Below are 14,954 nucleotides of genomic sequence, written 5' to 3'. Positions count from 1 at the left end.
ATCTGTGATGTCATCCAACATCAAGATCTCTGATGTCATCCAACATCAAGATCTGTGGGTAGATAAAAAAAGAAAGAAGGTAGTTAGATGAAAGAAGACAAAATGAGTCGATGGAGAAAATATGTGTAGATCAAATGGACATATCTATGTATAATGTTCAGAGTGAGAGAAAGCGGGCAGGGGGATTATGCGACAAGGACGTTGCAATTATTTCTTTGATTAGTGATTATACCAGGTCATTCTGCTACTAGAACTTTAAAGGAATGGTTCAAACTGTCCGATTCTTTCTTCTAATGAAACTGTATTATTCAGATGAATTTCGGTGTATATTGTGTACTACGGATAAACTGTCTTACTGAGTCGGCTATACTGAAGAAAGGACGGATACTGAAAAGCACAAGACTGTAAGACTTGCTTAAGTAAGGGTAAAAGACAGAAGAATTGTCCTAAAGTTGGACGTATTAAAAGAAATTAGATAAATCGGTATCAGGTACTAATTTTACGAAAATCTGCATAAGCGTTTTTTCGTCACGACAATACTGTACTTGATTAATTACAGTTATTTGCCGGTCATCTACCAAGATGAGAAAGAAAGCTTTATCTGTTGCCAACGGACATTGAGTGCACATGAGAATCAAGTAGCTTAAGTATGACCTTTATGCCATGCAAAACGATCGTATTAAAAAACAACACTATTTAGAATAGAAAAGACTTGTGATCTACATGCTCCTATTCATTCATCCATCCATCCATTAATCCCTCCATCCATCTATCCGTTAGTTCGTCTATCTATATCTATCTATCTTGTGGCTATCTTGTTATTAATCATCTGTCCTTCAGTCGCCTATCTGTTCTTATTTTGGTCTCTGTCTATGTGCAATTGATGTACTGTCTATTATGTAATGTATGTGCAGTTGATGTACTATCTGTATTATGTAATGTATATACAATTGCTGTACTGTCTGTATTATGTAATGTATGTGTATTTGTTGTACTGTCTATATGTATTATGTAGTGTATGTGTACTTGTTGTACTATCTGTATTATGTAGTGTATGTGTAATTGTTGTACTGTCTATCTGTATTATGTAGTGCATGTACAATTGCTGTACTGTCTATATGTATTATGTAGTGTATGTGTAACTGTTGTACTATCTGTTTTATGTAATGTATATATAACTGTTGTACTGTCTGTCTGTATCATGTAGTGTATGTGTACTTCTTGTACTGTCTATCTGTATTATGTAATGTATGTGCAATTGATGTACTGTCTGTATTATGTAATGTATGTACAACTGCTGTACTGTCTATCTGTATTATGTAGTTTATGTACAATTGATGTACTGTCTGTATTATGTAATGTATATACAATTGATGTACTATCTGTATTATGTAATGTATGTGCAATTGATGTACTGTCTATCTGTATCATGTAATGTATGTACAATTGCTGTACTGTCTATCTGTATTATGTAGTGTATGTGTACTTGTTGTACTATCTGTATTATGTAATGTATATACAATTGCTGTACTGTCTATCTGTATTATGTAGTGTATGTGTACTTGTTGTACTATCTGTATTATGTAATGTATGTGCAATTGATGTACAGTCTGTATTATATAATGTATGTGCAATTGTTGTACTATCTGTATTATGTAGTGTATGTACAATTGATGTACTGTTTGTATTATGTAATGTATGTACAATTGCTGTATTGTCTATCTGTATTATGTAGTGTATGTGTACTTGTTGTACTATCTGTATTATGTAATGTATGTACAATTGATGTACAGTCTGTATTATATAATGTATCTGCAATTGTTGTACTATCTGTATTATGTAGTGTATGTACAATTGATGTACTGTCTGTATTATATAATGTATGTGCAATTGTTGTACTATCTGTATTATGTAGTGTATGTGCAATTGATGTACAGTCTGTATTATATAATGTATGTGCAATTGTTGTACTATCTGTATTATGTAGTGTATGTACAATTGATGTACTGTTTGTATTATGTAATGTATATACAATTGCTGTACTGTCTATCTGTATTATGTAGTGTATGTGCAATTGATGTACTGTATATCTGTATTATGTAGTGTATGTACAATTGATGTACTGTCTATCTGTATTATGTAGTGTATGTGTACTTGCTGTACTGTCTATCTGTATTATGTAATGTATGTGCAATTGATGTACTGTCTATCTGTATTATGTAATGTATGTGCAATTGATATATTGTCTATCTGTATTATGTAATGTATGTGCAATTGATGTACTGTCTGTATTATGTAATGTATATACAATTGCTGTACTGTATATTTGTATTATGTAGTGTATGTACAATTGATGTACTATCTGTATTATGTAAGGTATATACAATTGCTGTACTGTCTATCTGTATTATGTAGTGTATGTGCAATTGATGTACTGTCTGTATTATGTAATGTATATACAATTGCTGTACTGTATATCTGTATTATGTAGTTTATGTACAATTGATGTACTGTCTGTATTATGTAAGGTATATACAATCGCTGTACTGTATATTTGTATTATGTAGTTTATGTACAATTGATGTACTGTCTGTATTATGTAAGGTATATACAATTGCTGTACTGTCTATCTGTATTATGTAATGTATATGCAATTGATGTACTGTATATCTGTATTATGTAGTGTATGTACAATTGATGTACTATCTGTATTATGTAATGTATATACAATTGATGTACTGTCTGTATTATGCAATGCATGTACAATTGCTGTACTGTATATCTGTATTATGTAGTGTATGTACAATTGATGTACTGTCTATCTGTATTATGCGATCCATGTACAATTGCTGTACAGTATATTTGTATTATGTAGTGTATGTACAATTGATGTACTGTCTGTATTATGTAAGGTATATACAATTGCTGTACTGTCTATCTGTATTATGTAATGTATGTGCAATTGATGTACTGTATATCTGTATTATGTAGTGTATGTACAATTGATGTACTGTCTATCTGTATTATGTAGTGTATGTACAATTGATGTACTGTCTATCTGTATTATGCGATCCATGTACAATTGCTGTACAGTATATTTGTATTATGTAGTGTATGTACAATTGATGTACTGTCTGTATTATGTAAGGTATATACAATTGCTGTACTGTCTATCTGTATTATGTAATGTATGTGCAATTGATGTACTGTATATCTGTATTATGTAGTGTATGTACAATTGATGTACTGTCTATCTGTATTATGTAGTGTATGTACAATTGATGTACTGTCTGTATTATGTAAGGTATATACAATTGCTGTACTGTCTATCTGTATTATGTAGTGTATGTGTACTTGCTGTACTGTCTATCTGTATTATGTAATGTATGTGCAATTGATGTACTATCTGTATTATGTAATGTATATACAATTGATGTACTATCTGTATTATGTAATGCATGTGCAATTGATGTACTGTCTGTATTATGTAATGTATATACAATTGCTGTACTGTATATCTGTATTATGTAGTGTATGTGCAATTGATGTACTGTCTATCTGTATTATGTAATGTATGTACAATTGATGTACTATCTGTATTATGTAATGCATGTGCAATTGATGTACTGTCTGTATTATGTAATGTATATACAATTGCTGTACTGTATATCTGTATTATGTAATGTATGTACAATTGATGTACTATCTGTATTATGTAATGTATGTGCAATTGCTGTACTGTCTATCTGTATTATGTAATGTATGTACAATTGATGTACTATCTGTATTATGTAATGTATGTGCAATTGATGTACCGTCTGTATTATGTAAGGTATATACAATTGCTGCACTGTCTATCTGTATTATGTAATGTATGTACAATTGATGTACTATCTGTATTATGTAATGTATGTGCAATTGATGTACCGTCTGTATTATGTAAGGTATATACAATTGCTGCACTGTCTATCTGTATTATGTAATGTATGTACAATTGATGTACTATCTGTATTATGCAATGTATGTGCAATTGATGTACTGTATATCTGTATTATGTAATGTATGTACAATTGATGTACTATCTGTATTATGTAAGGTATATACAATTGCTGTGCTGTCTATCTGTATTATGTAATGTATGTACAATTGATGTACTATCTGTATTATGTAATGTATGTGCAATTGATGTACTGTCTGTATTATGTAATGTATATACAATTGCTGTACTGTATATCTGTATTATGTAATGTATGTACAATTGATGTACTATCTGTATTATGTAATGTATGTGCAATTGCTGTACTGTCTATCTGTATTATGTAATGTATGTACAATTGATGTACTATCTGTATTATGTAATGTATGTGCAATTGATGTACCGTCTGTATTATGTAAGGTATATACAATTGCTGCACTGTCTATCTGTATTATGTAATGTATGTACAATTGATGTACTATCTGTATTATGTAATGTATGTGCAATTGATGTACCGTCTGTATTATGTAAGGTATATACAATTGCTGCACTGTCTATCTGTATTATGTAATGTATGTACAATTGATGTACTATCTGTATTATGCAATGTATGTGCAATTGATGTACTGTATATCTGTATTATGTAATGTATGTACAATTGATGTACTATCTGTATTATGTAAGGTATATACAATTGCTGTGCTGTCTATCTGTATTATGTAATGTATGTACAATTGATGTACTATCTGTATTATGTAATGTATGTGCAATTGATGTACCGTCTGTATTATGTAATGTATATACAATTGCTGCACTGTCTATCTGTATTATGTAATGTATGTACAATTGATGTACTATCTGTATTATGTAATGTATGTGCAATTGATGTACTGTATATCTGTATTATGTAATGTATATACAATTGCTGTACTGTCTATCTGTATTATGTAATGTATGTACAATTGATGTACTATCTGTATTATGTAATGTATATACAATTGCTGTACTGTCTATCTGTATTATGTAATGTATGTACAATTGATGTACTGTCTGTATTATGTGATGTATGTACAATTGCTGTACTGTCTATCTGTATTATGTGATGTATGTACAATTGATGTACTGTCTGTATTATGTAATGTATGTACAATTGATGTACTATCTGTATTATGTAAGGTATATACAATTGATGTACTGTATATCTGTATTATGTAGTGTATGTACAATTGATGTACTGTCTGTATTATGTGATGTATGTACAATTGATGTACTGTCTGTATTATGTAATGCATGTACAATTGCTGTACTGTATATCTGTATTATGTAATGTATGTACAATTGATGTACTATCTGTATTATGTAATGTATGTGCAATTGATGTACCGTCTGTATTATGTAAGGTATATACAATTGCTGCACTGTCTATCTGTATTATGTAATGTATGTACAATTGATGTACTATCTGTATTATGTAATGTATGTGCAATTGATGTACCGTCTGTATTATGTAAGGTATATACAATTGCTGCACTGTCTATCTGTATTATGTAATGTATGTACAATTGATGTACTATCTGTATTATGTAATGTATGTGCAATTGATGTACCGTCTGTATTATGTAAGGTATATACAATTGATGTACTGTATATCTGTATTATGTAGTGTATGTACAATTGATGTACTGTCTGTATTATGTGATGTATGTACAATTGATGTACTGTCTGTATTATGTAATGCATGTACAATTGCTGTACTGTATATCTGTATTATGTAGTGTATGTACAATTGATGTACTGTCTATCTGTATTATGTAATGTATGTGCAATTGATGTATTTCCTATCTGTATTATGTAATGTATGTGCAATTGATGTACTATCTGTATTATGAAATGTATATACAATTGCTGATCTGTCTATCTGTATTATGTAGTGTATGTGTACTTGTTGTACTGTCTATCTGTATTATGTAGTGTATGTACAATTGCTGTACTATCTGTATTATGTAGTGTATCTGTAATTGTTGTACCGTCTATCTGTATTATGTAATGTATGTACAACTGGTGTACTCTCTATCTGTAGTGTATGTACAATTATTGTAATATATATATGTATTATGTAATGTATGTACAATTATTGTAATGTATATCTGTATTATGTAGTGTATGTGTACTTGTTGTACTGTCTATCTGTATTATGTAATGTATGTGTACTTGTTGTACTGTCTATCTGTATTATGTAGTGTATGTGTAATTGTTGTGCTATCTGTATTATGTAATGTATGTGTACTTGTTGTACTGTCTATCTGTATTATGTAGTGTATGTGTAATTGTTGTACTGTCTATCTGTATTATGTAGTGTATGTGTACTTGTTGTACTGTCTATCTGTATTATGCAGCGTATGTGTAATTGTTGTACTGTCTATCTGTATTATGTAGTGTATGTACAATTGCTGTACTGTCTATATGCATTATGTAGTATATGTTTAATTGTTGTACTATCTGTTTTATGTAATGTATATACAACTGTTGTTCTGTCTATCTATTATGTAATGTATCAACAATTGCCGTACTGTCTATCTGTACTATGTAAGGTATGTACAATTGCTGTACTATCTGTATTATATAGTGTATGTGTAATTGTTGTACTGTCTATCTGTATTATGTAATGTATGTACAACTGCTGTACTCCCCATCTGTAATGTATGTACAATTATTGTAATATATATCTGGAATATGTAATGTATGTACAATTTATGTGCTGTCTGTGTTATGCAATGTATGTACAATTGTTGTACTATCTGTATTATGTAATGAATGTGCAATTGTTGTACTATCTGTATTATGTAATGAATGTACAATTGCTGTACTGTCAATTTGTATTATGTAATGTATGTACAACTGATGTGCTGTCTATCTGTATTATGTAATGAATGTGCAATTGTTGTGCTATCTGTATTATGTAATGTATGTACAATTTCTGTACTGTCTATCTGTACTATCTATTGTATACGTAACTGTTGTACACACCTGCAAGAGAGCTCGGTATCGACCTCCAAATCGTACTCAGTTGGTTTGATACATTGAGCCAATGTGGTGGAATTTTCCAAATCATTTAGACAGGACAGGTTCTCCTCCAGCGCTATAAATAGAAAATCAAAGGTCGCAAATAAAATCCATATGTACTTGAATGGCCATTGGGGATTTCCTGTCCAATGCCGAGTTTCGGCAAATTCATGACAGTGGAGGTAAGAATACTTAAAATTATAACAGTAAAACGAATAATATCCACATCAAATGGTCCATTACTATTTCTTACTAACCCTATATGGATTGTTATGGGGATAATGAGATTCACAGACAGTCAGATTAGTCTGTAATAACCTACCGGTAAATTACAGATCGCATATTGTGCATGCAGGTTTTCCACAAAGACTTGATACAACCAATAAAACCAAATTTGTTTTATTTTTGTTGTTTACCTTTCTGGATCTAACGTGAATCAATCTGCTTCTTGGAGTTTGTTTTTAAAAGTCATTGTGATGATTCTTGTTCAACTAACTAATCATTACAATACAGTCATGAGAAGTATTCAAAGACGAAGAGTGATACCTTCTTGATTCATTTCAGGAGACATCCAATTATCCGTACATAATTAACTTTTACATTTACATTTTTGATTCCGGTGTTTTAAGACTGTATTCATTATATCACATTAAAGCATACATACATACATATATATAAATAAATAAATAAATAAATAAATAATATATATATATATATATATATATATATATATATATATATATATATATATATATATATATATATATATATATATATATATATATATATGTTTCAGACAATGACATAAAAACTGGTGGTTAAAAGTTATCATTTACCAGGTAGATATCCACACATTTGGTTAATGAGAGATTCGTCATATTCTGATAACATCGAATGAATCCATCGCTCAACTTCAAATGCGCTGCCGCACACTTTTATACCATTGGTGACACACATTAGGGCCTGAAGAAAGTCCGGTCTGTAATAATAATAATAATAACAATAATAATAACCACGACAATATGATGATGACGATGACTATGGAGGTGAAAACGATGAAAGACAAAATCCTCCTATGGTGCTAGATTGGTCCATATATTGAGAATGGATTCTTTGCAATCGAAAATTTGCATATCTCAAGAAATGGAAGTGACTGAACTTAAATAATATTTCATCCACTTTTCTCCATCCATGAAATGGCATTATTTAGAACTATTGAGGCTCTGATTGTCAATAACAGAACTTAATGGCACCAACAACTATCAAAATTAGCATTTATATGTATCACCTTTCGTATAGCATGAAGATACATAATTTTCATATTCAAATTCGCTTTTCATCGCAAAAATTTGCACATTTTTTATTTGATATAAAAGTATCTCTAAAACTTCAACAAACTCCACAACCTCCTCTCACCATATGACGTAAATATTCTGAGCAGAATTTTTTTTTCAAGGAATAATTGACTTATTTTCTTGTCATTTGTAAAGACTGATGCGACTTATTTTACACCACAGTGTAGTAGACAAAAGGGTGCACTACAGTGAGCAAAGTTGTGCACAGACAAAAAATAGAGATGTTGATTCACAGAACAAAAATAGAGATGTTGGTTCTCTATAAAGTGGAAAATTAATAGGGACACATGACCATTTAATAAAGCACATGCGAACAAGACAACAAATGGTAGGTTCCAGTGAAACGGGGCAGAACATCTTTCTCTATCAGTGACAAAGTGTGCAATGGACTTCCTAATTCTGGACTGAATGCAGAATATTTATGTGGAGAAACATAACAACCATAGTAGTGAATGGGGATACCCTAGCGACAATGGGAATTAGCATTACAGAGACCCCTGGGACACTCTGGCGACAATGGAAAATTAACATGGAGAAAAATCGTGGGACACTCTGGCGACAAGGGAAATTAACATGGAGAAAAAATTGTGGGACTGTTGAGTGACAAGGGGAAATTAACATGGGAAATAGATTTTGGGACTGTTGAGCGACAAGGGGAATTGAACATGGGAATAAATCGTGGGACTGTCTAGCGTCAAGGGAAATTGAATATGGGATTTTTTTTTTTTTAAATTTTTAAAAAAAGGGGTAGGCAATTAAAAGTCATTCTCTTTTCGAGAAATATGGGTGGCCCTGAAAAGGGCCTTTGGCCTTCTTCTATTTTCTCCATTTCTTCATCCAGCCTCTAATTTTTCCCCAAATTCCTTTGTTCTTCTTCTTTTCATTTTCCGGTATCCAGTCCGGGTGACCCATGGATCGGAACTTCTGTTGGATTTTTATCCAGTTATTGTTCAGTCTCTCATATTCTTCTTTTTTCTTTCTATTCTCTTGTTCTTTTCTATCTTTTGCCCACCTGTCCTTAATTTTCTGCACTTCTTCCTCTATTATCTTTTTCATCTTTTCTTCCGCTTTCTTTAGTTGTTCACTGCCCCTTTTCACGAACTTCCACTCTGACCATTTCTCTAGCTCTTCTAAATAACATCTCACTCCTTTTACCTTGTCCATAGACTCTTTTATAGTCCCCACTCTTACATACTCTGGTTGAATCAATCCTCTCAATCTCTTAACTTCTTCCTCTATCATCTCCTCTATCATCTTCCTCGCTAATTGTAGTTCATTGACATAGTCAAGACTTTTTCTCAACCTCCATTCTCTTTCTATCCTTTCAATAGTATATTCTCCATCCATCATCCAAAAGTAAACATTTCTTAAGTCATTAAACAACGCCGACACTTCCATCTTGTATCTGTTATTCCGTAGAATGGTTCGAACGACGAACGTGGTGGGTTCTTATAGTGAAAGCGCGGACGTGATGGAAAACATCCCCTAAAAACATAAAATTGATCTTACCTAGATCATGACCAAACAACGCGCGGACGTGAAGGAAAACATTCACCTACTTTCTCATTTCATATAATAAAACCCGAACTATACTCTGCACATACGCTAAGAAACAATTAAGAAACCCATAATCTACTATTCACACAAACATACCTGAGCTCTTACAAACACTAACACACAAACACATACCCTCACACTAAAAAGAGTCAGTGTTTATATTCACACTACTCTACCTTCACACATTGGCAAATTGATTGTTATTTCTTTTCTAGAGTATTGGGTAGCCCTGAAAAGGGCTGTTGGTTTTCTTTGAACTCCAGATGCACCTATCTAATGATGGCACCTTCCTGGCCTGGCGCCACACACGCATCTTCGTCCCCAGTCTCCTTTCACCTTTCTTCTTGGGAGTGCAGAGGCGGGATATGTGGCTTCAGAATCCCAATTTTCTGTCTCTGGGATTCTGAAATTTCCTCTCTCCTCTTCTTTGTTTCTTCTCTCCTCCTCTTCTTTTCTTCTTCTTCTTTCCTCCTCCTCCTCCTCTTTCATTCTTGCTTCTTCGACAATGGCCTCCGCGGCCAGTTCATTTAGTATGCGCCTGGCATATTCCAGGTGCATCTGGAGTTCTAGCAGTTTCACAATTCTGGTATTCATTGTTTTGTCAACGAATGAACAGGGTAGCTAGACTGTCCAGCGAGTTTCAATTTATAGTGAAAGCGCGGACGTGAAGGAAAACATCCCCCTAAAAACATAAAATTGATCTTACCTAGATCATGACCAAAAAATAACGCGCGGACCTAAAAGAAACACTCACTCACTTTTTTTATACTTCCCATTCCTATTCTAAATTTTTTTTTTCATTAATCACTTCAATAGACTATTCACATGCGCAAAGCAATCCAATCCAACCCCAAATCTACTCTCCCCACACCTCAAACACCAAAAAACATTATCTTAATCTACTATCCATACCAACGTACTTGAGCACTTACAAACACACAATCCTATACACAAACACATACCCTCACACTATTAAAAAAGAGTTAGTGTTTATATTCACACTACTCTACCTACACACATTGGCAAATTGATGGTTATTTCTTTTCTAGAGTATTGGGTAGCCCTGAAAAGGGCTGTTGGTTTTCTTTGAACTCCAGATGCACCTATCTAATGATGGCACCTTCCTGGCCTGGCGCCACACACGCATCTTCGTCCCCAGTCTCCTTTCACCTTTCTTCTTGGGAGTGCAGAGGCGGGATATGTGGCTTCAGAATCCCAATTTTCTGTCTCTGGGATTCTGAAATTTCCTCTCTCCTCTTCTTTGTTTCTTCTCTCCTCCTCTTCTTTTCTTCTTCTTCTTTCCTCCTCCTCCTCCTCTTTCATTCTTGCTTCTTCGACAATGGCCTCCGCGGCCAGTTCATTTAGTATGCGCCTGGCATATTCCAGGTGCATCTGGAGTTCTAGCAGTTTCACAATTCTGGTATTCATTGTTTTGTCAACGAATGAACAGGGTAGCTAGACTGTCCAGCGAGTTTCAATTTATAGTGAAAGCGCGGACGTGAAGGAAAACATCCCCCTAAAAACATAAAATTGATCTTACCTAGATCATGACCAAAAAATAACGCGCGGACCTAAAAGAAACACTCACTCACTTTTTTTATACTTCCCATTCCTATTCTAAAATTTTTTTTTCATTAATCACTTCAATAGACTATTCACATGCGCAAAGCAATCCAATCCAACCCCAAATCTACTCTCCCCACACCTCAAACACCAAAAAACATTATCTTAATCTACTATCCATACCAACGTACTTGAGCACTTACAAACACACAATCCTATACACAAACACATACCCTCACACTATTAAAAAAGAGTTAGTGTTTATATTCACACTACTCTACCTACACACATTGGCAAATTGATGGTTATTTCTTTTCTAGAGTATTGGGGTAGCCCTGAAAAGGGCTGTTTTTTTTGTTTGCTATGGCAATCTTTTAGTTTCTAAGAATGCGATGTCCTCTGAGGATAGACTTTCTGGCGATAGGTCTCCTTCTTCGGAAAGAGAAGAAGAACTCTTTGGTGTCGATACGACAATCGACAAAGCATCTGTCGGGTTCAGGTTGCTGCTGCTGCTGCTGCTGCTGCTGTTGTTGTTGTTGCTGCTGTCTCTGAAGTCTGTACTTCTCTGTCCATTCTTCTTTCTCCCTGTTCACTTCTTCTCTGAAGAGCTCTTCTATCAGGTCTTCAGTGACTTTTAACATTCTCACATTCTCTATCTCTTCTGGCTTCGGTATCAGACTGTGTCTGACCCTATGCAAATTCACGTAGGCTTCGTTTAGCTTAGCTAGTTTGGAGCACATCTTCGTAGGAGGATGAGTCGACAATGGATGGTTAGACTGGAAACTACCCCGGTTCTTAAAGTCAAAGCGCGGACGTGAAGGAAAACATCCCTCCACGGTTTTCGAGCCGCAACGTTCAATGAGTGTCATGAGAGGGATAGTAAGAAATTAAAGAGCATGAATCAAACATTCTTATAGCCAAACAAACGACAAAGGCATTTTTTTCAAAACACAACATTTTTATTCAAAAAAATCACTTAACACTAACCAACAACAACTCTAACATTTTTTTAACAATAATCCAACATTATAACATCAAACATTTTTTTTCCTAATCACAAACATTTTTTCTCAATTCACAATCTACTTTAAACAGGGCTGACAACGTTGTGAATGAAATTGTGATTTCCACTGTTGGAAGTCATTAGGCCATTGATGGACACTACGTTTCCTAGCTTGAGACAAAAGATAAGCATAATGATCACAAAACCATCGATCTACTTTCACATCGTTTCTAGAAGAAGAACGAGGATCAAAATGAGTCACTAAATGTTCTAAGGAATAGCCCAGGCTGCGATGATGCAGAAAATACACACAATATTGTCCACACACCAAGGAATCTGTGCCTTGTAATTTCACATTATTGAATCGGGTGGTTTGAGCATTTCTTCTCATAAAGTCGATGATATCGTCTTCCAAAGGGGGCAATCCGTACGAATCGAAATATTCCACACATCCTTCTTGTGGAAAGTAGACGGCTACCCAGTGGGTTCCTGGGAGATGACTGTCGTCCGTGTTGATCACGTAAGCTTGATGGTCTTTAGGTTTGCGATGAGGAAGTTCATCTTTAGCACAGACGACAGGATTCCAAGAAGCCGTGTACGAACTGTGGTTCAAAAGGTAATAAAGTTCCCAGGTATCCATGTTTTGTGTTTTTTTTTTTTCTTCTTCACAGGTAATAATACGTCATCAATTCGATCCTGACTTTTTGCTTGAAAATGTCTGACAAATAACCGTTTCTTCGTTTCGTCTCCTCACTCTGATTCAGGAGAGCTTCGATACAATCGATCTCTTGAGTGGTTAATGGTGAACAAGAATGTTCACGCAAGTCTTTATACCACTGATGCAACACGTCTTCGTCCGAGATGAGACTCCAAGCTTCGTCCAGATACACGTCCAATTTTTCTTCTTGACTCAACATCAGGCATTTGTCGTGTTGAATTTGACTGGGATGATCGTTTTGACATCCATAGCACTCTTTCTTGATCAATTCCGTCATTTTTTCGACCAAGCGTTTGGCAAAACAGCAGACTAAATGGGCTTCTTGTTCTGGCCATCTTGACTTCATCATGACAACTTCTTCGTCTTTGTCTTGGGATTCTCCTTCCACGGTCTCCTCACATTCCATCTCCAAAGTTTCTCCACTAGGTAAAGAGGGATAACAGTCTTCCATAGCTTCTAATAATCTAGAATGACTTCTCTCAAACTGTTGGTTTCTATGGTATTATCGAATTCTGCATACAGGAGGACGTTCACCGTTACATCAGGGTCTCGGTTTGCAAACTGAATTTCCACCCGAATCTGGCCAGATTTTATAGGGTGAAAATGTCCCTCGTCGCTGCCTTGGTCTGGAGTGAAATCGAAAGCCCACAAAGCGTAGCCTCCTGCATAATCTTCGTACGTAATACCGTGACTGGTGTTGGTCCCTAACTGGCCAGTGGCTTCGTACAGGGACAAGTACGATCTCAAGTAATTGTTCTAGGTAAAGTTAGGTTCGAAAGGTCTGGTACACAAGGTCTTGCCATCTTGCCAAAGTGTCGAAACTCAAAAGGATTTTCGCTGTGAAGTCCATTGAAAGATGAATTTCTGACGATACCAACGATCAAACGTTTGGGTAACTGTCCTTGGAACAGATGATCTTCGATCATGGATCACTGTCCAGCAGGAATGGTCAACGTTTTCACTTCCACGCGTCGGATCGGATACTTGGCGGTGGTTCAGCTCAACGTCTGACTGATGTCGTTTCCCACTTTAGGTAACACTTCCACGCGTCGCACGTAGAGTCTGGCTTCTTGGATGATAGTTTTGTATTCATTGGCATGGGCCATCAAATGGAAAGCGGCACTGCTACGATTCAGTCTCAGGCGGACATCTACTCCGTTCAGCAAATACTTTTCTTGCAGCCACATGTCCAAATGCAAACGATCCATCAGTTCTAAACTTCGCCCTTGCAGAATTTTAGTTCTACGTGTGTTAAACCCCACATTGTGAGGATTGTCATCTTCTGTCAGGGCTGTGTCGTTAAACGTGCATACATCCGCCGTGTCAGGTTTCCATACCACGCAAGCATCCAGATGAGTATTCTTGGCTTCTTTTCCGTACGTCAAGAGATTTTCCAGATAGGCACGATATGGGTAAGTATCCACGCTGCTGCTGACCAGTTTGTTATTCAAGTACAAGTCCACTTCACTGAACAAGGAATGCATGAAATTGTTAACAGGAGCTACCCTATCATTGGCTCCAGGATTGCTGTTGTCCGTTTTGCTCACTTTGACTTTCAAATACAGGTAACTGCTATTTAGATCGATGTAATCTTCGGGCTGTCCTTTGATTTCAAACTCGATGGGAGCTGATTCCGTCAAAGAGGAGACGGGATGAAATTCCACCCATTGGGATTCTTGCATGGTCATCATCGTGGGGGCATGGCAAACATATCCAGTT

The 14,954-nt window shown here is 35.0% G+C and overlaps 1 protein-coding gene across 1 annotated transcript in view; it reads right to left on the bottom strand.

Moving 5' to 3' along the window:
• LOC149800058 (uncharacterized) overlaps positions 1-14,954 on the bottom strand; it is a 107,751-nt gene that overhangs the window by 36,329 nt on the left and 56,468 nt on the right. Inside the window, exons 3-4 of the mRNA XM_089957180.1 lie at positions 7,876-8,018; positions 7,004-7,115 (exon numbers count right to left, since the gene is read on the bottom strand). Of these exons, the coding sequence (XP_089813306.1) occupies positions 7,004-7,115; positions 7,876-8,018 (255 nt within the window). The remainder of the gene's footprint in view (positions 1-7,003; positions 7,116-7,875; positions 8,019-14,954) is intronic.

This window comes from Sinohyriopsis cumingii, chromosome 5 (assembly GCF_028554795.1).
Source record: "Sinohyriopsis cumingii isolate HCF-2022 chromosome 5, ASM2855479v2, whole genome shotgun sequence".
NCBI lineage: Eukaryota > Metazoa > Mollusca > Bivalvia > Unionida > Unionidae > Sinohyriopsis > Sinohyriopsis cumingii.
This window is presented reverse-complemented; position numbering and strand designations above follow the sequence as displayed.